The sequence below is a fragment of the Nelumbo lutea genome, chromosome 3, assembly GCF_056320005.1.
Source record: "Nelumbo lutea isolate HS-2025 chromosome 3, American lotus-T2T, whole genome shotgun sequence".
Lineage (NCBI taxonomy): Eukaryota > Viridiplantae > Streptophyta > Magnoliopsida > Proteales > Nelumbonaceae > Nelumbo > Nelumbo lutea.
The window spans coordinates 17069142-17093128 of NC_142686.1; the positions used below are offsets into that span (position 1 = coordinate 17069142).

Sequence of the window (23987 nt, forward strand, 5' to 3'; positions counted from 1 at the left end):
ATGCAAATGCGAAAAGGATAAAAACGAGCATTGGTCATGGTCAATGCATGCCAGAATCCGAGTCGAAACCCGCGAACCGGTCGGTCAACATGGGCGGCTCATCCTTCATCCGCTCTCATGCCTTCTGAATTCTTCGAGCAACGACCAAAGAATATGGACCGGTGTTCCGTATTCGGTGATTTCACAATATTTTAACTTGCTAACACTAACACATCATCTTTGAGGCTGGCTATGTTTGGTTTGAAGGAGAAAATACAAAATAGGGAAAGAAAGGGAAGGGTAGGTTCCTACTTTTTCTTTCCTTTCCATTACTTCAAACCAAACACAGTATTAATGAAACAATTAATAAAGGATAGGTATAAAGAAGTAAAAATTGGACTCCATTTCAAAAACTTTGTTTTGTTTGTCTGATTTAAGGGATTTGAAAACAAGAAGCAAAAATACTAAACGACCAAGTCTCTGTCTCTCTTGTTCAAACTTCCGAGTTCATCCAAGCTCTCTCTGTTAGGTTTAGCGGCAGGCAGACACCATTTTGCTTCAAACCACATTCCAAACTCTGAAATTTATGCATCCAACTCAGTGTTGCAGATATATGATTTCTTAGCGAGGCTACCCATGACCATGAGATATCCCAACAGCTGATCCTCTCCTGATCATCCCATAATGAAGAATATAAAGGAGGGGGAAAAGGGAAGAACAAGAGGACGGATCATGACTGAAGGACAAACAGAGTGCCGGTTTCTGTTTATATTTTCCTTATTTCTTTTCACGGGTATGTCTCCGGGTCTCTGTGTTTTTCGTTTTGAAGCTTTTGTATCTTATTCCGTGATTTTTTTTTTGTCTTTCCTCGACATATAAAGAGTTGTCTGTAACATGATTTAACAATGATTTATGTCAATATTCATGAAGCCAAGCAAGCATTTAGCTCAATATGCGGTTGTAGTTTGTCACTTGCGTAGTTGTTCGTCTGTGCTTTATGTCCTTTTTCTTTTTCTTCTTCAAGCTGGGAATCTCGGCACTGTATTTTGTAAGTCCCCATGAGTCGAGTTGTTCATTTTGTTCCCCGGCAGGTGGCCTTGTCTTACATCCAGAGCTATAGGTGAAACCTCTTCATCCCGCTTGTGACGTCATAAACATGGTTTGCAGTGGTGGCCGGTGGAAACCCCTGCATACGCTAAGCAGTTGGCAGTCGACTCTGCTCTCGAGCTGGGTTTTCTATCCTATTTACTTGGGATTGTAATACCGATTTTTGTATTACGCTTTAACACAAGTATAGAAACGATTTCTCTGGTTTCCACCCGAAAGCAAACCAAGTCTGCAGAATATTTTAGCTTGTTGGATTACAGTAAGCGAGTCTTCTCATGGCCAAAACAATCCTCCCCAATTTCTGTTTCTGGTTCAGCCTTCTTTATACGTTTCAGTTTTTAGTTTGGGGAAGTTTTTCTTCTTGACGGTGGGAGGTCCATGTATACAATTTGACGCCATAAGGCAGAGTTAGCAGCGTTCTGGTTTTCAGGAGATGGAGGGGAGGGGAACAAGATTGAACAATTGCTACTCTTTGTCTCTCCCCTTGTCCTTGATCTTTGATTCTTTTCTCTGGTTACTGTGGCCACTGGAATCATATCACTTCAGCACAGAAACACGAAGCGAGAAGCTTTATTATTGTCCATGGCGTTGCTTTCCCCAGGTAGAGTGTCCCGGGTTAAGGTTGAGAAACAAGTATCAGATCAATCCCATCCATCTTTCTCCATCTCGTTCCAGAGGCATGAGATCCTATTCCTTTTTTCCCTGATCAAAGGTGGCCAAGTGTGTCCCTTTCTTATCCAGTAAAGCTGCGCAATTTGCACTTGGTAAATGCTAGCACAACGGGCTTGGCCATAATGTTAGGCTAAATCACAATACCAAAGCCCTGAAACTAAACAAATCCACCTCAAATTGACGCTTTAACAAACATCATCAATATTCAAAACACAGACAAATTCGCATACTCTTAATAGTTATTGTGGGTTTCATGTCACAGTATTCTAAATTAATGGTCCCCAGTGCTCTTGTAACGAGTACAGAGAATCTGTAATCAATATGTATTATTTTAATTCCCCTTGTCAACTAAAGATAGTGCTGTAAAGCCTCTGAACAAATTTCTTTTATTTATAAAGTTATTCCCATTAGCATTAAGCCTTGAATCTAGCACAAATTCCACTTTTTTTTTTTTGCTGTGTTTCTTTAAAGAATAAAAGGAAAGACTCCTTTCTCCTCGTTCAAAGCTTGTCTTTATAGAATCTGGTCCGCAACCCAAATTGAAAATTCAGGAATTTCCCTTTAATTATCTTTGAAAGTTAACATCTTGTTCTTGTCTCAAAATAAAAAATCCTAGTTGTCTTCCTCCTTGGTTTTCTTATTGTTGTTTCTAGTATCATATTCTCTCTTTCATTGGATTCAAGTGCCTGAAGTTGTTTTAAACTGGCCTTAGTTTCTCAATGATATGTACTTGATTCTTGAAGAAAAACTTATTAATGAGTTGCTCTTTTGTTTTCTCCTGTAGGTCGGACTGTCATTGGATCCTCTCTACAGACTGATAAAGAAGTTTTGCTTCAGTTGAAAATTTTTCTCAAGAAAGCCAATCCAATAAATAGAGGCCAATACACTGAATGGAGCAATGATTCATCTCCTTGCAATTGGCCGGCAATCTCTTGCACTGGTGAACGGGTTACCCAAGTTAATCTTTCTGACAACAGCATTTCTGGCGTTTTCTTCCATAACTTCTCTGCTTTGATTGAACTCACCAAACTTGACCTCTCCAGGAACACAATTAGTGGGCCTATTCCAGATGATTTAAATCGATGTAACAAGCTTACGCATCTAAATCTCTCTCACAATATCCTTGAAGGAGAACTGAACTTGACTGGACTCGCCAATCTTGAGGCACTCGATCTATCTGTGAATAGACTTTCTGGTGGAATTCGTTCCAACTTCCCGGAAATCTGTGGCAGATTAAACATTCTCAACATCTCAGCAAATAATTTCACTGGTGGCATTGATGGTTGCTTTGACAACTGTTGGAGTTTGCAGTATGTTGATATCAGCTCGAATAATTTCAGCGGAAGCATTTGGTTGGGCTTTTCAAGACTGCGAGAGTTTTTGGTGTCTGAGAATAACCTGAGTGGAGAAGTCTTGCCATCCATATTCACTGGGAGTTGCAACCTAGAACATCTAGATATGTCAGAAAATCAGTTTTATGGGGAAATTCCAAGAGAGATCTCAAACTGTAGAAGATTGGTTTCTTTGAATTTGTGGGGAAATAATTTCAGCGGAAAAATTCCATCTGAGATTGGATTGCTATCAAATATCAAGGCTCTGCTCTTAGGAAAAAATAAATTCTCAAGAGATATTCCACAATCATTAAGAAACTGCAGCAAGTTGGAATTTTTAGACCTTAGCAATAACGGGTTTGGCGGAGATATACAGAAGACCATAGGAACATTTGAGCAGGTGCAATTTCTTTTGTTGCATGGAAATTCATATACAGGAGAAATACTGTCTTCAGGAATTCTCAATTTGTCGAATCTAATTCGGTTAGACCTCAGCTTTAACAATTTCTCTGGCCCGTTGTTGGTTGAATTCTCCAGAATGCCAAATTTGAAGTTCTTGATCCTTGCCTATAATCAATTCAATGGCACTATACCGCTGGAATTTGGGAATTTGTCGCTTCTCCAAGCACTTGATCTCTCCTTCAATGGACTAACTGGCCAGATACCATCTACGCTTGGTAAGTTGAGTTCCCTCTTGTGGTTGATGCTTGCAAACAATTCACTAACAGGGGAAATACCTTGGGAGATTGGGAACTGTAGCAGTTTGTTATGGCTAAATCTTGCCAACAACCAGTTATCTGGCAGAATCCCATCTGAATTGGCAAATATAGGGAAAAATCCCACTCCAACATTTGAGTCCAATAGGCGAGACTATCATGTTACAGCTGGTTCTGGTGAGTGCCGGGCGATGAGGCGATGGGTTCCTGCAGACTATCCGCCTTTTAGCTTTGTCTATACACTTTTCACACGGAAGAGTTGTAGAAGCATTTGGGATCGAATGCTCAAAGGCTATGGACTTTTCCCAATCTGTGCTGCCGATCCAAAAGCTCGAAGACTACAAGTTACTGGCTATCTCCAGCTGACTGGAAATCAGTTTTCTGGTGAAGTCCCTGCAGAAATTGGTAAGATGCAGAGTTTCAGTCTAATCCATCTTGGAATGAATATGTTTTCTGGAAAGCTCCCCAGCGAGATTGGACGGTTGCCGCTTGTTGTTCTTAACATCTCTCGGAACATTTTTTCTGGTGAAATTCCAACCGAAATTGGCAAAATCAGGTGCTTACAGAATTTGGATTTGTCTCACAACAATTTCTCGGGTGTGTTTCCAACAAGCTTGAGCGAGCTGTACGAGTTGAACAAATTCAACGTCTCGTACAATCCACTCATCTCTGGTGTAATTCCATCGACTGGACAATTGGCAACATTTGAAGAAGAGTCTTTCCTTGGCGATCCACTCTTACGCCTTCCACCTTTTATAAACAAAACGAGAAGAGGCGAACCGGAAGATTGGAAGAAACACGAAGGACCCAAGAATCAGAAAATGAGTGCAGTATTGCTGGCGTTCTTAGTTTTAAGTATAGTGTTCTTGTTATGTGGGATAATTTCTGTCATCTTTTGCACACTGGTAAGGAGTCCGGTGGAGCCGCCAGGATTTTTGTCGGAGAACGTAAAGTATAGCCACGACGGAGCGTCAAGATCCTGTGCAGCATCAACAGGGACGTCAGAATCTGTTAAGGTTATCCGGTTGGATAAAACGGCATTTACATACGCTGACATACTCAAAGCCACCAGGAACTTTTCGGCTGAGAGAATTATTGGGAAGGGAGGCTTCGGAACGGTGTACCGGGGTGTGTTGCCTGATGGGAGAGATGTAGCAGTGAAGAAACTACAGAGAGAAGGGGTTGAAGGGGAGAGAGAATTTAGGGCTGAAATGGAGGTTTTGAGCGGGAATGGATTTGGGTGGCCGCACCCGAATCTTGTAACACTCTATGGGTGGTGCCTTTATGGAGCGGAGAAGCTGTTGGTGTATGAGTACATGGAGGGTGGGAGTTTGGAGGACCTGGTGGCGGATGGGACAAGGCTGACATGGCGAAGGCGTCTCGATGTGGCCGTTGATGTGGCTCGTGCTTTGGTGTTTCTGCATCATGAGTGCTTCCCGGCGATTGTGCACCGGGATGTGAAGGCCAGCAATGTATTGCTGGACAAGTATGGGAAGGCGCATGTGACGGACTTCGGTCTAGCTAGGGTGGTCAGTGCCGGAGAGAGCCATGTAAGCACAATGGTTGCAGGAACGATCGGGTATGTCGCGCCGGAGTATGGGCAGACGTGGAAGGCCACCACCAAGGGCGATGTCTACAGCTATGGAGTGTTGGCAATGGAGTTGGCAACCGGAAGGCGGGCTGTTGATGGTGGGGAAGAGTGCTTGGTTGAGTGGGCGAGGCGGGTTATTGGGAATGGACGGCAAGAATCGAGCCGAACCATGGTTCCGGTGGTGCTTCTGGGATCTGGGCTTGCTGAGGGAGCAGAGGAGATGTGTGAGTTGCTAAGAGTAGGGTTACGGTGCACGGCGGAGGCGCCTCAAAACAGACCAAATATGAAGGAAGTGCTAGCAATGTTGATCAAGATTTCCAGCAAACAGAGTGATAATGGTCATGAGTCCTTCTCACCGTCTTAGAATTAGGACTTGGGAGATGTAGAGCTCCTGAAATTTGAAGTTGTCCATTATTAGTAATCCAAAGCTTTCATTTTTATTCATACAAATACACCAATATGTACACACATTTTCAAAATTTCAGTGTATTTGGTCTTACCATTCTTCATGTATAACTTGTATACATTCTTCATTCATTGTTGAGAAGTGAGAAGAAAATTACAAATTTTGCTCCTTTTGGTAAAATTCTAGATTATGATTTTATGATTATGGAAAGGGACTCACCTTGCTGAAACTTTGAAGTTAGATATTTGCTAGAACTTAATTACTGGTGATTCAGAGGGCTTGGTCTTGGTTGAGTGAGTGATGAGTTCAAGAAAGTAAGTGGTTGGTTAGTTTCAAATCAACAAGCCAGGTTAAATTGGGCAGTTGAAATTAGATTCTTGGTCAGTTTGATGGAAGGAGCATCCTCAGCTTGAGTGAAACTTCAAAGAAGGGAGGTAAAGAATCGGATTCTCTTCCTCTCTTTCTATCCATTGGACAATTAGTTGATCCCTAATGTGGCACGATTCGGGCATTCCTAACTGGTTGTTGATCGGCTCCTTATTGGCAACGGACGATACCTAAGAAGATGAAGATGAAGGATTCCTAGAGATTTACCCGGCGGGAATACTCCGAAACTTAAGTTAGAACGTTGGGGGGGAAGAAGAGAGAATACAAAAGGGTAAGAGTGTAGATCGTGCTAGATCACTACGTCTCGAGATTAGCTCATGAGCAAGTGAGAGTGCAAGTTCAGATCTAATTCCAAGAAAGAGTGTGTCTCTCCGCTTTAAGGGCTTTTATAGGAGCGTTCTTGTCAAATCAGGCATAACCGCCACTGGTCTCCCATCGTAACCGTTACCTACCAGGGCTGCGTAAGTGATTGTTACAACGTACTGCCTGTTTGGCTGAGTGATACGTCTCCGAAGGGACAGGCACGCCACCATCTGTCAAGAGACGTGGGGTAGACTGTCAATCGGGCAGAGACTGCGCCGTAAGTTGAGAGTCATGGCACAGTTCGACGAGTACGGTCTTGTCAGATAGAAGCTTCTTGAGAGCGTCGTATCACAGTCGCAAGTTACTTCGTAGTGGGCTATCTTTGTCGCGAACTACTTTGTAGCAAACTCTTAGGAATACTTTGAGGTGACCCTCAGCAAGGTTGATCTTTGGGGCAGTTCTGCCCAGGTGCTGGAGCAAACTGATTTCCCTAGCTCGTAAGCTGAAATAATCTTGGAGTATTCCCTTTTTAGTAACTCAGGGGATCTAGAGTTCGTACTATAGTGAGCTCCCCCTACAGGCTTGTTACTTGATCGTGGCCAAGCCAGGCTGCTAAGCTGATGCTCATGTTGAGTCAGGTGTCATCATCTCAATAAGTCGGGTCAAATCATCCTCCATCAATCCTAAATGCCGTTTCCTCTTTACACTTCAGACCATTGCCCGCGAAAATTTTGTCGTAATGCCCTCCAACGGAAAAACAGTACGTAGCCAACTTCTAAGGTTCTTTGCATTTCCTTAGGGTTTCAGTCTCTCAAGTTTCAACCCAGGGCTTCAATGGATTTCAAATCTGATTATAAAGGAGGCTGTAAAGTTTTGGGGCTGTCGAAGGAACGCAGTTACATTGAACCAATGGCAGGTGATGCCCGGCTCTAATTTCTCTTCTGATACTCATAAATTCTTTGTTGTTTTTTCACCCACTTATATAATGCCATTGATTTGCAGCTCCTGGGATCTTTTATTACTCGACCAGTGCTGCATGTGGTAAAATCATTTCCATTGGGGGGGGGTTGAAACCTTAATGTCTCGGCTATTTGAACCGTTGATGACTTCAGTACTTCTTCTGAGGTCTGCTGTCCGACTTTTGTGATCTTAATATTTGCAGTTGAGGGTACCAGGGTTTTTAGCAGGATGAAATTGGGTTTTTAGCAGTTTGGAGTATATGTAGCTAGCTCATATTTAAAACGTTTTTCTTCAAGGTTCTGGTACACAGACACAGCGGCAAGAGTGGCCATTTCATGGGGATGCGCTCGTCAGATTACCATCAGAGAACGTTGTGCCCCAGCCAGTCCCATGTGATCCCGGTTCATCAATTAGAATGATGAACCCCTCCTTAGTTCAGACACAACTCTCACGTAGGAGTTCGCAAGAAGATGCATGTCTATGGGAAAATTCTAATGAAGGAATCAAGGAGAACATTATGTCGTTGGAACTTGCAATCAGAAGGGAGTTGGCGTACCGAAGGAAGATGGAGACTCTGCGACTACATTCTTCTAGTGACTGTAAGCAAGCCCCTACAACATCGCAGGTAAGAGTTCATTTCCTCTTGCATGATGCTTGCTATCCAGAAAAAATAAAACATGAATTCTGTATTTGCACGCTTCATTCTTTCCTATTTTCTTTTCTTTATTTTTATTTTTAATCAATTTGTGCTAATTGATTATAGTAATTTCTTTTCTCTCCTACATATCTCAAGTAATAGACTAATGGATGATGTATTTAACTCTTGCTTTCTACAAACAATGAAAAATATGAATTAGACAGATAAAGTGAGTTAACTTTGAGATCTAGTCCAGCTGTTCTGTAAAACATTCCCTTTTGAGAAGATTGTTTTTGGACGTTAGATGGTCCGTGATGTGTATTGGGGGAAATATACGGGTTGATGTATACAAAATTGGGCATGAAGTAATGTCATAAAAGATGGCAAGATACTACATTATAGCAAATGGCTGTCTTCTGGAATGGTGTTTCCTGTTCCTTTATGTATTTTTTTTCTTGTTGAATGAATGCTATGATTTTGTGTATTGCTGAATAGCAGAATGGGTGTGCTGCTTAATTCTTTGTTTTCTTATGCATTACTTCTTATTCTAGGGGATATTTTCAATTCCAAGTTCAGTGGGATTGAAGAGGAAAGCACCATCCAGCAACCTCCAATCCTTGCCACCACAACCACACCTGGTTCATAGTTGCCAACCCCATCAAAACTCACCTATTAACAACCCATCCAGCAATCTTCAATGCTTCTCACCACAACAACCTCAACCCTCTTATAGTTGCCAACCCCATGAAAACCCACCTGCCCACCCATCCAGTAACCTTAAATGCTTGCCACCACAACAACCTCAACAATCACAAAGTTACCAACCCCATCAAAATCAATCAAACAGCCTTTTTTGTAAGGTCTGCCAGGTGCAATGCTCAGGTGCATTTAATCTCAAGCAACACTTTGAAGGTAGTAAACATAAAGCCAAACTAAAAGAGTTGGAGGAAAGTCAGGGGAGTGGTAGAGGAAAAGGCAACCAGATATTGTGTGCAAGTTGTGTAGTTTCCCATGCATGAATGAATTGTGCTTCAGGCAACATCTTATAGGCAAGAAGCATACTGCTCAGATCCAAGCAATTGAATATGAAAAGAGAGCGAGAGAAGCAGAAGAAGCTGCTATGATAGAATGGGAAGAAACTTGACTAGGAGATACTTGGATGAAGAAACAACAGAGAGAAAAAAAGTGTGGAGGAATGGGTAATCAATTGCTATTTATCCACTTTAAATTCAATATGATAGACACTGTCCAATTTTCTTTCACTTGAAATTAGCTGATTATATTACCAAAAAAGAAAAAAAAAATTACCTGATACGATATTAATGTTTTACCTGAGTCAGCTACAATATGTAAAAAATTTAAAAAAGGACATGAAAGGGTGTATTCTGTACAGAACTAGGGACATAATGTTCTGAAAATAAATTGTCCAAATACTTGAAATATATATTGCAGTGTCAAGCATAATATTATTAATCATTGAAGCTTTTCATTGTTGCAGCCACTGTGCCTTGGTTGGTAAGAGAATTAATCTTTAGGAAGTGTACTGTTACTAGTTTCTCCATTCAATTGTATCGATTATTTCAGCTCTTAGATTCTCATGGATTGCCCAAGGCTTTAACCTTGAAATCTGGAATTCCCTGCTATTATACACCTTGACTGGAAACAGAGCTACTGCAGGTTATCCAAAGACAAAAGGAAAAAAAGAGTGGTTGTACTTCTCTTCTATCTGCTTTAAAGGGTTAAACGTAGAAAGGGACCACAAGTTCTTGTCTCACCTAGGAGATCCAAACCATAAAGTTGACTAGATAGGGTGATCTTTACTGTCTGATCTATGGCCTTCCTTTGGACAATCAGAATAGAATTTGGTCAATATTCTAAAAATGAGATTCTGACTTAGATGGAAAGAGTCATCTAGCTCTTGGTATCTTAAACCGTTTATGATCACATGATCAGCATGTGATGAACCTGAGATTTTGCATGTGGGACACATCAAACATGTAAAATCTAGCATGTCTGAGAACCCAATATCTTTCCTGGAGTTGCAATGACACAATAGTGTGGAGGGCAAATGGAATTGGTTATCCACGGTTTACTCCAATCAATTTGAAAATCATGGTCTCCATTACATCTCATAAAACATAGTATCTGCCTCACATTTGAATAACAGTAACTAAATATTTGCAAGTATATATAGCCTAGCCTCAATAATAGAAAAATAACCTTTATGGAGTGCACGTCTTCCCTAGAGGTGGTAAGAATTGAAACTTCTTGTAGTGTGAACCTGTTTCAGTGCTTTCGTTTTGTCATGAATCTATTATTAAAAAAAATCTATTATTGGTAGTAGAATATTTAACCAATATGTACCATGATACTTGTTTCTTTTTTAATTTTTTTTTGAGACAAGTTAACCAGAATTCATTAAAAGAGAGAAAGTACATGAGGTGACATACAAGAAGATCAGAGCACAACCCACAAATTACACAGGCAATGTTCTATTACTATACAAGGAATCTCTGTAAGCCCCTGATTTATCTAACTCATCGGGTATGCAATTTAGATCCCTGGGAATCCAGTAAAGGGTCATATCCATGGAATACAACAAACCTCTTGCCTCTTTCAGGTAGTGAGCCAACCTTCAGGGACCTCCACCTTCACACCGAGCCACATGATAGTATTTGCAATGATACTAGAATATTTAACTGATATGTACCATGATATTATCTGATAATGCAATCTATTATTTTTTTGATCAATAATTGGAATTCATTAGATTAAACAAAAGGGGAAGGATAATGTGGAGATGTGTGAGGGATGCTGTTTGCTGGACTCTTTGGGAGGAAAGGAACACCAGAATTTTCTCTGATGTTGAAAGAAGTAAAGAATGCCTTATGGAAGTAGTAACAGTGAGGGTGGTACGTTGGCTGAAACCCTTGGACCTGTTTGTTGATATTTCTACGGATATGTTGCTAAATAGCTGGCTGGAGGTGGCAAATTCTGCTCCTGCCTGCTCTTTAGTTTGTCCTGTGTGGTCACCACTAGGAAGTGGACTTATAAAGCTAAACTTTGATGGAAGTAGTAAGGGAAATCCAGGTCCATAGGTGTAGGAGGGGTTTTCAGAGATGAGGATGGGAAGGTGCTCGCTTTGTATTCAGGTCCCATTGGGTTTGGAGACTCTCTCAAAGCTGTCTATGCAGTACTGGAGGGTATAAGGAAGTCTAAGGAACTGAATATATAAAAGTTAGTCATTGAATGGGACTCAAAGCTGGCCTTAAGTTGGTTACAAGAAGGTAGTGGACTTTGGAAATATGCTAATGAGAGGAAGGAGATTAATTGGCTAAGTAGAGGACCGGAAATCAAGTTTCAGTGGGTCAAGAGAACAGCAAATGCATTTGCTGATGTTTTGGCAAAGCAGGGGGTGGGAAGGGATCAAATGTTTTGGGCTGTTCTGTAACTTTTTCTTTTTTGTTATCTTCCTGGAGAGAGTTAATCCTGTTTATCTCTCTTTGGAGTGCTGCAACTAAATTCTTATAATGCAATCTATTATTGGTATAAGCATATTAACTGTTGTGGGATTTATAAGTCACTCTACAATCATTGGTTAATGCAAAATGACATAGAATTGAAACAAATCCTTAGATATTTTCAGTGCTAAAGACCATATGGTGTGAGTAACATGCTTCCATAAACTTGTTCCTGTTAAGAAAGTGAGGCAGAACGCAGAAAAAAACAATGTCGTTTCATTTCTTACTCCTTATATGAGGATCCCCATGCTTTGTTACTTGAACAGAAATGTGTAATGTCGAGATCATGGTCAGGAGGCCCTCCAAAACAGGAAGTGCATGCCTCTTGTATCTTCATTAGTTCTAGTGCTTGTACTTCAACTTGTAATGACATAGGCAACAGATAAGGAAATAGGTTTCAGAACTATGATGTTATTATGCAAAGTTGTTTAGCTTAATATATTGGTGTGTCATAAAAGCTACACATTACTATTCATACCTGAAAATGGTGATGAATACAAGTTGAGTTATTTATGATGCTAGATAAGTTCGGAGCTGATAATAGGCAGTAACTAATGTGATTTTCTGCAATTTCTGCTTTTTTTTGGCTAAAATATATTTTATTGAATTTCTTTATCAATTTCTATGTTTTTTTTTTTTCTGAACGGCTGAAATATATATTTTTTGATTTTTTTACCATTTTGTGTTTTCCTGCAATTTATGCTTTTTGTCTGACATATTTTTTATTTTGAAATTTTATCAATTTATTCTCTTATATATATATATATATATATATATATATATATATATATATATATATATATATATATATATGAAAAACTTATTTTTATCTTTTTTTGTATTTTTTCTCCAACTTTTGCCTTTTAGATTATTCGGTCAATTTAAGATATGCAGCTTGACCCAACCCAGTTCTGCCTTGTGGCAAAGGACACAAGAATAGAGTTCTTTTTGTTCTTTTTTTTTTTTTTTGAAATTGGTTGATTTAGGTATACGAGTTGACCCAACCTGATGTGGTAGTGAGAACAAGGGTTGGATTTTCTCTTTTTTTTTCTTCCTTAAATTGGTCAATTACAGATATATGGGTTAACCCGACCTGATTATGCCATGTGAGAGTGGGAACAAGGGTTAGAAATTTGTTTTGGGCAAATTTTTTAAATTACTCCTATTATTTAGCTAATTCACAAACTCTACCTTTACTGTTTCATTATTGTCTTTCACTATCCCTATTATTTCTGACAAGTGTCATCATCTTAAATATTGACAAAAAAAAGTAAAAAGTCAAATTTATCTTTTATTATTTCTCATATTTTTAAAATAAAATAAGATATCAAATTTACACTCCAATCCCAAGCACCGTTCATCATCGCTGGTAATCTGAAAACTGCTAATAGAGAAACAACCACAGAGACATTCTTTGTGTTAATGTCGTCGCCGCTGCCACTTCAAGCAGCAGTGGCATTTTTCTTTTTTTGCTTGCTTCCCCAATCTCTCTCTCTCTCCCCCCTTTCGCCCTTTCACTCATGCCTACTCTCATCTCTGAAAGTACCGTAGGAGAACCAGGCAATTAAAATGATTTTCTGATCACAAAAATTATACAGGTTAAACTGGAGTGGATATTCCAAAATCCATAGAAACGAAATAATAGATCTGCCATGAATTTGGCAGAGCAAATCGAAAGCCACACTTTATTGGAAATGAGTGAGAAAATATTTACAGATGTTAAAACGCAGAAATCATCAATCGAAGAGGAAAACCCTTGAACGTTGTCCTCCGACCTCCTTTCCGTTAAAGGGGTGTATTTTTTTCTGGACTTGGAGGGGGGAGAGAAAAGTTTACTGGGACAAAAATATTCTTTTTAATAATAGATTTTTATGATTAAAATTGTCATTGCCCGAGTAAATATTTATCGGAGTACATCTACCCGGAGGGGCCTAAAATTTTTTGATTTCTTTGATTACTTCTCCCTTTTCTCTTGTTCTCTTCTATTTTTTTGTTTGTGGGCTCGAGAAAACATACAAATTTAGATATGGCAGTGGTGAGGAGGTCTGAGAATTGCCCGTGAGGAGTGAGGCCTCAACAAAATATCTTTGGTGAAAGAGAAAAGGGAGAAGAAAAAGCCAGCAGGCCCAACACTTTCTCTTGCACATTTGTCGTTGGTATTCTCTTCTCTTCTTGATGAAGGAAGATTTGGCCCGACCTCATAATTACGCAACACGTGGCAAAAGCAATAGCTCAACACAACAGTGCGCCTAAGGCGAGAGCACCAAAGGGAGGAACCAGCGGTCCGAACTCCTTATTAGGAGTCCGAACTCTCCCTTAGGCCTCAAGCCAAACTCAAAGGACAGTAACCCGAACTGGCCTGTCCTATGGCAATTCGGGACACTCCTCTCCGAACTAGCCTGCCTTATGGTAGTTCGGGACACACCTCTCCGAACTGGCTTGCCCTACGGCAGTTCGGGACACCTCCGAACTCAAGACCACCTCGCTCACCACTCTAGCACATCGCCTCCAGGACGCCAAACTGAACAATCGTACCATGCCTAACACTGAGGAATTTCGTATCCAGGGGCGGCGCACCTGACTGACTTGGGATCTGACGCTTGACAATCGCATTTCAAACAACCACCTGCCACCGCCACCTGCCATCGCCATCTCCAGGTACAGAGACGGCTCCGACAATGAGCAGTGGTGGTATTGTCCCAGTAGAAAGGATGACACCCGAACTGGCAAAAACACAGGAGTAATCATACCTGACCTGGCAGAAGCCTCGGAGTGAGTGCGCGAAGTGGTTATAAATGGCCCCTACCCCCAACCACAAGGTATGTGAACTTTGCACCATTTGATTTTTATCTTGCCTTTGAGAGAATATTAACTTGAGCTTCAGAGCAATCTCACCGGGTTCTCCCCAGAGTTCCCTCATCTTCTCTGTTTCAAGCTCCCCGTTGCTCCAGTCAGAGGCAAGGTTGCTGACAGTTAGGACCGGCCGGATTGTGCACTATCAATTGGCGCTGTCTATGGGAATCGCTTCTAAAAGCCTCCCTCTAAAACTTCCGTAACCTCCTCTTCTTCCAAAAAACTCCAACACCCATGGCTTCTTCTAACAATGCCGGACATGGCACAGAAACGAACACCACCGGGGAATAACTCCAAGTTCTGGTGGTGTGCATCGGACAGTTCACCATCCCCCTCCCGGTGGATGAGATCCCCAGCTTGAGCGCACCACAAGCAGTGGCGCTCCTAAACCTTCCTGCCCTGAACACCCCTCTTCTACTCCCTATTGAAACAACTTTTGCTAAACCAACTGTTGTCCCACTGGCGACCTGCCAGAACCAATTGGACGACCTAATGCAATGCATGTGGGCAATGTAAGCCCAAATGCAACAATTCCAGCAGCATCAACTTCAGCAGCACCAAGTACTACACCATCTCTCTCAACACCATTATCAGCAACAATTCCCTCATCTACCCCTGAACCAGTCACTGCTTCTACCTCGGCACCTTGCTCCGAAGCCGGTTAAGGCCTCCCCTCAGGGTAGATGCCCTCACCGAGGAGAAGCCTCCCAACTCCAGAACCCCCCTAATAGTCAGGCCTCATCCCCAGGCCGAAAGGAAAGGAAAATCACCCATGCCTCGCAGCTCGTAGGCGGGTCAGGAACCTCACCCACAAGGTCAGCACCTCGGCGCTCTAAGCCTGAGTTCCCACTCACGGAGAACCGGTTCAGCGCCTTAGCAGTAGACTACCAACATTTCGGGCCCATCGAGCTTGGCAACACAGAGGCCAGCAACGCCAGTACTAGGTCCGCTCAACGAAGGTGTCGACGAAGTCGCTGAACTGCCACCCGTGTCTTACTCGAGCTCAGAGGCAAGGAAGAGACGAGCTCGGACGAGGTAAAAGCTGCCCCAATTCTCTCAATTCCTTCTTCCCTCGCATCAGAACTCCTGACAGTCCCCATGCCCAGAGACTTCAAGCTTCCATCTTTGGACAAGTATGATGGGTCCTTTGACCCCAACGACCATGTCGATGCTTTCCAGTCACAAATGCACCTCGGTAAGGCCAGTGAGTCATGCATGTGCGTGGCCTTCACCACCACCTTCAGGGGGTGGCCCGCACCTGGTACCAAAACCTAGCCCTCGGGTCAATAAGAAGCTGGACCCAGTTCGTGCAGGTCTTCATCGCACACTTTGTTACCAGCAAGCGGTGCCCCATGACCGAGGAAAGCATCTTTGAAGTAGTCCAGAGGGAAGGAGAATCCATCTGGGGCTACATCAAGCGATTCAATGAAGCGTGCCTGCAGATACCGCGATTGGACCCCGCAGTATAGCTCACGACGGCCAAGAGAGGAGTAACGCACAAGGAGTTCAAATGGCACATGGTGGCCAGCCAGCCCGCGACCGTGGCCGATTTCCTTAAGCTCACGGACAAGTTCATGAGAACGGAGGAAGAAATCAACCAAAGAATCGAAGGCGGGGTGAGAAAAGAAAAAGAGAAGGTGAGCCCTCCAACCCGGGTGACAGAAGAAACCAAACCCGGGAGGCGAAGCCAAGCCAGCCGCCCCGAGCTCCCTTAGTAGTCCGGATGGATTACACGCCGTTAAACACAAGGTGGACCGAGATCTTGATGACGATCAAGGACGCTCCATACATAAAGTGGCCACCTCACCTAAAGAGTAACCCAAATGAGAGAAATAAAAATATGTACTGTAGTTTTCATAGAGATCACGGTCATAGTACCTAACAGTGTAATAATCTCTGGGACGAGATAGAGGGACTCATCCGTCGCGGATACTTGAGAAATTTTGTACAGCATAATGATAATAATAATAAGGCAGGTTGGCAAGGGGAGCACGGAAAGGATGCCCCCGAATCCAGCAGTAGACTGGCCGAAGCTTTGCAGCGACAGCCTCCGGAAGAGAGGCCAATTCGGGGAACCATCCATGTGATAGTGGGAGGTTCAGTGGTAGCAGGGTGCACTTCGGCAGCAGCACGGATGTCAGTTCGCGAGGTAGCCCGAGAAGAACAGAACCCTCCAAAAAGGACAAAGATAGAACAACTGATCTTTTTCATGGAAGATGACGCGCGAGGTGTCCACTACCCCCACGACGACACGCTTGTCATAAAGCTAAGGATCAACGACTTCGAGGTCCGGCACGTACTTATGGATTCAGATAGTTCGACGGACATCCTCTTCAAGTCGGCATTTGACTAGCTATCGTTGCAGAGGAGCGAGCTGAAGCCCGCAAACACTCCTTTGGTGGGCTTTAGCGGAGAGGAAGTCAAGCCCCTCGGGAAGATAACAGTACCTGTGGAAGTCGGCACATGGCCTTGTGCGGTCAGACTCAACCACGATTTCCTGGTGGTCACGACCCCCTCCCCATACAATGCCATAGTAGGGCGGCCAATTATGCATATTCTGCGGGCAGTGATCTCCACCTACTATCTGGCAATGAAGTTCCCCACAGATTTCGGTGTGAGGGTAGTGCGGGGCGATCAGCTTGAGTCCCGCAAGTGTTATGTTGCCGCCCTAATGGGAAAAACCAAGGCAGCTGACGACCTCAAACTGGAGCGGCCTATGGAGCAGGGCGAGGAACGAGCTTCGCCCACAGAGGAAACGATCGCGATCCTGACCTCAACTACAGATCTGGCTCGAACGCTACTGATCAGTGCTTTCGTCAAAGAGCCTCTACGAACCGAACTGGTGAGTTTCTTATTTCAAAATTTAGATATTTTTGCGTGGTTCGTGGCCGATATGCCCGGTATTGACCCTAGCCTTATAACTCACAAGCTTAACACTGACCCTGTAGTCAGACCCATTAGATAGAAGAAATGCAACTTAGCCCCGGAGCGCTGGAGGGCAGTCGACGAGGAGGTCGAAAAGCTCCTCGCAACGGACTTCATAAGGGAAGTTCATTACCCGAGCTGGGTAGCCAACCCAGTATTGGTGAAAAAGGCAAATGGCAAGTGACGCATGTGCGTCGACTACACCGACCTAAACCGAGCTTGCCCAAAAGACCGCTTCCCCCTCCCCCGAATTGACCGCCTAGTGGATGCGACCTCGGGACATGAATTGCTAAGCTTCTTGGACGCCTACTCAGGCTACAACCAAATCAGGATGGACCAGTCCGATGAGGAAAAAACCAGCTTCATAACCGAGTTCGGCCTGTACTACTACAAGGTCATGCCATTCGGACTGAAAATGCTGGGGCAACCTTCCAAAGACTTGTAAATAAGCTGTTTCGGCCCTTAATTGGCACGAAAGTAGAATGTTATGTAGACGACATGGTCGTCAAAACGCAGTTCTCACAGGAACTAATACAAGACTTAGATTCTATCTTCCAAATTCTACGTCAATTTAGCATGAAACTAAACCCCAACAAATGTGTCTTCGGTGTCACATCGGGTAAGTTTCTAGGGTACATTGTCAACCGGCGCGGTATTGAGGCCAACCTGGACAAAATAAAGGCCATCCTAGATATGAGACCACCCCGAAAAGTAAAAGAGGTTCAGAGGCTAAACGGCCGCATAGCCGCTCTGAGCCGCTTCATATCCAAATCGGCAGACCGCTGTCTGCCTTTCTTTAAGGCAATCAAAGGCAAAGGGTTCGAATGGACCCGAGACTGCCAGCTCGCATTCGACGAGCTGAAGAGCTACCTCGCCACTGTACCAACTTTAGCTAGGCCCGAGGAGGGCGAAGTCTTAGAACTGTACCTCTCGGCGAGCGACATGGTGGTCAGTTCGGTACTAATAAAAAAAGTAGGTCGGGTCCATCGACCCGTCTATTATGTTAGTAAAATTCTACAGGGAGAAGAGACGAGATACCCGCAAATAGAAAAAGTTAGCATACACACTGGTAGTTGCAGATCGGAAACTCCGCCTGTACTTAAAGGCTCACATCGTCATCGTCTTGACTGACAAACCTTTGAGGCAAATCTTACTCAAGCCCGAGGTTTCCGGTCGGCTGACGAAGTGGGTCATCGAGCTCAACGAGTACAACCTCTAGTACAAGCCACGAATTGCCATTAAGGCCCAAGCCTTAGCAGATTTTATTGTCGAGTGCACATTCAGCCTCGAAGCCCCAGGGCCGGTTGAGCCCGAGATCCCCAGTTCTGGTGAATCTGGAGCTCCCAAGCCAATAGAGTCTGAACCCCGTGAAGTAGCAGCCAGTGTGGAATCTCTCTTGGTTAGGCCAAGTGGGAACTGGTATGAGGAGCCCTGGATCCTTCACGTAGATGGCTCCTCGAACCAGCAGGGCAGCGGGGCTGGAATAGTCCTATGCGGCCCGGGTGGCACAAAATTGGAATACGCACTACGCTTTGAGTTCGCGGCATCCAACAACGAGGCCGAGTACGAGGCACTGATAGCCGGGTTGAACCTAGCCTAAAAGGTAAGAGCAAAGCACATAGTTATCTGTAGTGATTCCTAGTTCATGGTCAACCAGGTTACGGGCGAATACGAAGCACGCGAGCTCTCTATGATCGCATATTTGGCGAAAGTAAAGGAGGCTCTGCTCAACTTCCATTCACACTTCATCAGGCAAATCTCGAGGTCAGAGAACACTGAGGCCGACGCCCTGTCCCGGTTAGCCATTACAAGTCACAACACCATGAGAACCGTGTACATAGAGGACTTACCTCGGCCTAGCATTCTCGGTGGGGCAGAGGAGGTCGCTTTAGTCATTGAAGCAGAGCCTAGCTAGATCGACCTACTCGCGAGCTTCTTGCTAGATGGGACCCTCCCTGCGGACCGCAATGCAGCCAAGAGGGTGCAGCGCCAGGCAGCCAAATACGTCATAATAGACGAACGGTTGTACCGACGGTCCTACACGCTCCCCTACCTGCGTTGCTTGCGACTTGCCGAAGCTGAGCTCGTACTCCACGACACTCATGAAGGACTATGTGGCAGACACCTGGGGGGCAGAGCCCTTGCCCAAAAGGCACTTCGACAAGGATACTACTGGCCAACGATGAAGGTAGAAGTCATTGAGCTCATCAGAAAATGCGACAAGTGTTAGAAGCCCACCAATATCAACCATTAGCCTGCTTCCGACCTCAAATACCTCACCAGCCCATGGCCCTTTGCGCAATGGGGCATCGACCTCCCGGGGCCATTCCCGCCAGCAACAAGTGGGAGAAAGTTCCTAGTGGTGGCAGTAGATTACTTCACAAAATGGATAGAAGCTGAACCTCTGGCAACAGTTACAGCGCGAAACATACAGAACTTCTTTTGGAAAGGCATAGTATGTCGCTTCGGGCTACCTCGGGTACTGATCTCCGACAACGGCAAACGGTTCGAGGAAATGAAGTTCCAAGAATGGTGCCAAAACATGGGAATTCGTCAGAACTTCACATCGGTCGCACACCCGCAGGCAAACAGTTAGATAGAAGTAATGAACAGAGCCATCCTTCGTGGACTGAAAGCACGACTAGACCGAGCTAAAGGGTTGTGGGCAGACGAGCTACCAAGTGTTCTATGGGCTCATCGAACTACAGAAAAAACCACCACGGGAGAGACCCCCTTTAACCTCACCTACGACATTGAAGTGGTAATCCCAGCAGAAATCGAAATACCTACACTGTGACTAGAAGCATATGACGATCAGACAAACGAAGACGAGCTACGTACCAACCTCGACCTACTGGATGAGGTAAGAGACCTCGCGCACATCCGATTAGCGGCCTACCAATAGAAAGTAGCTCGGTACTACAATACCAGAGTAAAGAAACAGAGTTTTCGAGTCGGCGACCTGGTTTTTCGTAAGATTATGGTGCCCGAACCCGACGTGGGCAAACTTGGACCAAATTGGGAAGGGCCCTATAGAGTAAAAAGAGCGCTCGAGGGGGTATACGAGCTTGAAACCTTAGAGGGCAAACAAGTACCCCAAGTGTGGAATATCGTTAACTTAAGGCGATACTACCTATAGACCGCCAAGCGAAGTGGATGAAATCGCTACAAGAGCCTAAGGGCCAGGATGCAGAGCTAACGGAAGAACCTCGGCATAGGCAAGCAAAGAAGTCAGCCAAAGACTCAGGCGAAGCGAAGACTAAGTATTAAACATCGAAACAGGTCGCGCGAGTACAATAACCCGGGCAAGAAACATATCGGGCATATTATCAGTTTGACAAATATGGTCAGTTCGGGAGAGAAAACAACCAACGGTTTAAGGAAAAGTCATTCCATTACAAGACAAGGAAATGTACAATTGCAAAAAAAAAAATTTCACAAGCCCGGAACCACTTCTTCACCATCAGAAGGCACTTCAACGACACCCGAAGGTCCTACCTTGCCCTCGGAATCCGACTCACCATCGGCAGCGTTGGCCATCTCCTGAGTTATGCGCAAAGTGGATATGGCACTGATATCGAGCTCGGGGTACATGTTCCGGATCATCCACCGGCTTAGTTTAAATCCCCTTCTGTACGAGTCCACCATCAGGTCATCAAAGCGCGGCGAGGTGATGTACTCATCCACGACCTTCTTCTTGGCATCTTCGATGCCTTGGGAAAAGATCTGCACTTTCTCCCTTATGTCCTCCTGAAGGTATTCGACCCGATGTTGCAGATCCAGCCTCAGGTCCGCCATATGCTTCACAACCACCCCCATGGCCTCGACATCCCTCTGAGACCTCGCTTGCCTGGCCATAGCAGCGCGAGCAGCCTCCTCAGCAGCATGAGCAGCTGCCTTAGTAGCTCAAGTAGTTGCCTCGGCGGCACGGAAAGCCTCTTCGGTAGCTTGCGCCTGCCTCGAGCTCTTCTCCACCTGGGCCACCAAGGCATGAATAGAAGAGTTCACCTACCAAAAGGAACAAGTGACTAAGAGAACAACAGCAAGAGGGATAAAAAAACAAAGAAGCCCGACAAGAAATCTGACTCACCACCATAGCATGAGTAGCGGCACGACAGGCGACCTAGTTCAAAGGAAGATCGGTCCACGCTGCGACCTCCTCGGGGAAGGCGGCCTCCCTACTCTTCTGAAGAACGTAGTTCGACGACATCACGCTCCTGAATTCCCCTTGAGTTCCCGAGCTTGAGGGCCCAAATCGCGTATGTGCAGACCCAGAGTAAGCGGGAGCACTAGAGTAGGCGGGGCACCCGTGTGAGTAGTCTCGACATAAGGGGCCTCTGCCGCTTCTTGCATTGAAGAAGCCACCTCGGGCTCCCTAGGCAGATCCTCTGACGTGTAGTCTGGTACATGAGGCTCTACATCCTGGGGCAGCTCGGCACGAGTTCGCTTGGCGACCCGCTTCCTCCTCCTCTTCATGCCTTGGAACAGGTGCCCACCGCGAGTCCTCTCTGAGTCCATCACACCTGCAAAAAAGAGTTCGGCATCAGAAAAAATGAAAGAACAAAGCGAAACAAAACCTCTAAGCAAGGAACCTACCCGAACTCAGTTCGGCCGCAATGAGCTTGGCCTCCGTCAGGTACTGATGGCATTTTAGCCCTAGTCGTGCCCATTGCCGGAGGCCCTTCACCGTCTCTTTATCAAGAGTGACACCGGAGTCAGGGGCGGCCATCCCCTACCCGATCTGAAAAGGCTACCCTTGTGCACTTCGCACCCCGAAGTAGTCCCGCTTCCATGCCGGGACCTTGTTGGGAAGTTCGTGCAAGAGCTTAAAACTCGGGCGAGGAGACAGGTAATACGCCCGCCTACTCCTGGGAAGAGGACCCGCTTGTTTCTTGAGCATTAAAATAGAGGAGAATATCTCCAAGTCTAAAGGAAAGCCCTGTTCGCAAAAAATGGAGATTGTCCCCACCAAGTTTCGAAGGGAGATGGCCGCCCCTGACTCCGGTGTCACTCTTGTGCACTTCGCACCCCGAAGTAGTCCCGCTTCCACGCCGGGACCTTGTTGGGAAGTTCGTGCAAGAGCTTAAAACCCGGGCGAGGAGACAGGTAATATGCTCGCCTACTCCTGGGAAGAGGACCCGCTTGTTTCTTGAGCATTAAAATAGAGGAGAATATCTTCAAGTCTAAAGGAAAGCCCTATTCGCAAAAAAAAGGAGATTGTCCCCACCAAGTTTCGAAAGGAGTTTGGGTGAAACTGGCCGACGGTGACGCTGAAGTGGTTTATGACCTCGACAAGAAGGGGGTGGAAAGGCAGTCACAGCCCCGTAGCAAGCTGCTCCCAAAATATCACGATCTCATCAGGACCGTGTTCCCAAGGATAGCTACCCGAAGGAATGAAATAGGCGTACTCCCTAGGAAAATTGTAAGAGGTAATAAGGGATTGGAGCCCCTCGGGCGTCATGTTCGAAGGACCAAACCTGTCTAGCATCTGACCTCGATGAGAGGTAGATGCCAAACTGCTCGAAGCGGCTCAGCCTACAGGTTCAAACTCGTCCTCAAGTTCTACCTCAGGTTCGCTAAGGCCATCGGGGATGCAACTCGGTTCGTAAAACCTACATCTGACCCACTTGAAGAACCGTCTGAGCTATCCAAGCTAGACATCAAGGAGAAAGGGTGGATTCAGGAAAGTACTCACTCGAAAAAAGGTTTGAATAGACTCCGGAAACTGGAACAAGCAAAAAACCTTGAAGGCGAACTAAAAAGCCTGGACGCGAGCTGAAAGGCCTGGATGCGAGCTCAAGAAGCAAAATGCAGAAGTGACAAAGCGACTGGGGTCCCCTACTATTTATACCCACAGTAACCGAGAACCAATAGTGCAGATCAGAGCCAATCCGACAGCCCGCATTTGCGCTGACCGCACGTCCCCTGAGGCCGAGACATGATTGGCTCACGTCTTTCTGAAACTGACGAAGCACCGGCCCACATCTTTCTGAAACTGACAAAACACCGCACACATCTTTTTGAAACTGACAGAACGTCCAGCGCACGTCTCCTAGCCTTTCAAACGGCAGTGGCGCATTTTTTCAAAATCGAAAAGACCCGCTGTCACATCTCCCAGCGGCGCACTTTTTTGAAATTTGAAATAAGCGCGCGCCACCATGTCTATCGGCATTTGTAAAGCAGGTAGGTGCATCTCCCGCCTTTTGGGCGCTCGAGAAAACCAAAGAACCCTGACAATGCACCTCGCGCTATCAAGATTCGAAGTACGGGACAAATCCACCTACCACATCACGAAACTCCCCGCGCTAGGGCAAGACCCTTAGCACTAGGAGTGGGGGGCAAGTGATGAAGGAAGATTTGGCCCGACCTCGTAATTACGCAACACGTGGCAAAAGCAACAGCTCGGCACAACAACGCGCCTAAGGCGAGAGCACCAAAGGGAGGAACCAGCGGTCTGAACTCCCTATCGGCAGTCCGAACTCCCTATTAGGAGCCCGAACTCTCCCTTAGGCCCCGAGCCAAACTCAAAGGACAATAACCCGAACTGGCCTGCCCTATGGCAGTTCGGGACACTCCTCTCCGAACTAGCTTGCCTTATG

General features: G+C 45.0%; 2 protein-coding genes across 7 annotated transcripts; both read left to right on the forward strand.

Moving 5' to 3' along the window:
• Positions 1-375: 375 nt before the first annotated feature.
• On the forward strand, positions 376-5982 carry LOC148863240 (putative LRR receptor-like serine/threonine-protein kinase At1g74360). Of its 3 annotated transcripts, XM_088975298.1 has the most exons (3): positions 471-772; positions 2543-2715; positions 2802-5982. In XM_088975298.1, exons 2-3 carry the CDS (start codon positions 2657-2659, stop codon positions 5758-5760), a joined length of 3018 nt encoding a protein of 1005 aa, XP_088831424.1. In that variant the 5' UTR covers positions 471-772; positions 2543-2656; the 3' UTR covers positions 5761-5982. The 3 variants fall into 3 exon arrangements, with proteins under 3 accessions (XP_088831420.1, XP_088831424.1, XP_088831421.1); XM_088975294.1 differs by having other exon boundaries at positions 376-772; positions 2543-5982; XM_088975295.1 differs by lacking the exon at positions 471-772 and adding an exon at positions 887-1687 and having other exon boundaries at positions 2543-5982.
• A 1215-nt stretch (positions 5983-7197) lies between these two features.
• On the forward strand, positions 7198-11092 carry LOC148863241 (uncharacterized). 4 transcript variants are annotated; one of them, XM_088978775.1, is made up of 3 exons: positions 7198-7408; positions 7749-8077; positions 10860-11092. In XM_088978775.1, the coding sequence occupies exons 1-3, from the start codon at positions 7327-7329 to the stop codon at positions 10950-10952; spliced, it is 504 nt and encodes a 167-aa protein (XP_088834901.1). In that variant the 5' UTR covers positions 7198-7326; the 3' UTR covers positions 10953-11092. The 4 variants fall into 4 exon arrangements, 2 of the variants coding, with proteins under 2 accessions (XP_088834901.1, XP_088834900.1); XM_088978774.1 differs by lacking the exon at positions 10860-11092 and adding an exon at positions 8641-9586 and having other exon boundaries at positions 7200-7408; XR_016110050.1 differs by lacking the exon at positions 10860-11092 and adding an exon at positions 7495-7617 and having other exon boundaries at positions 7268-7408; positions 7749-8309.
• Positions 11093-23987: the final 12895 nt, after the last annotated feature.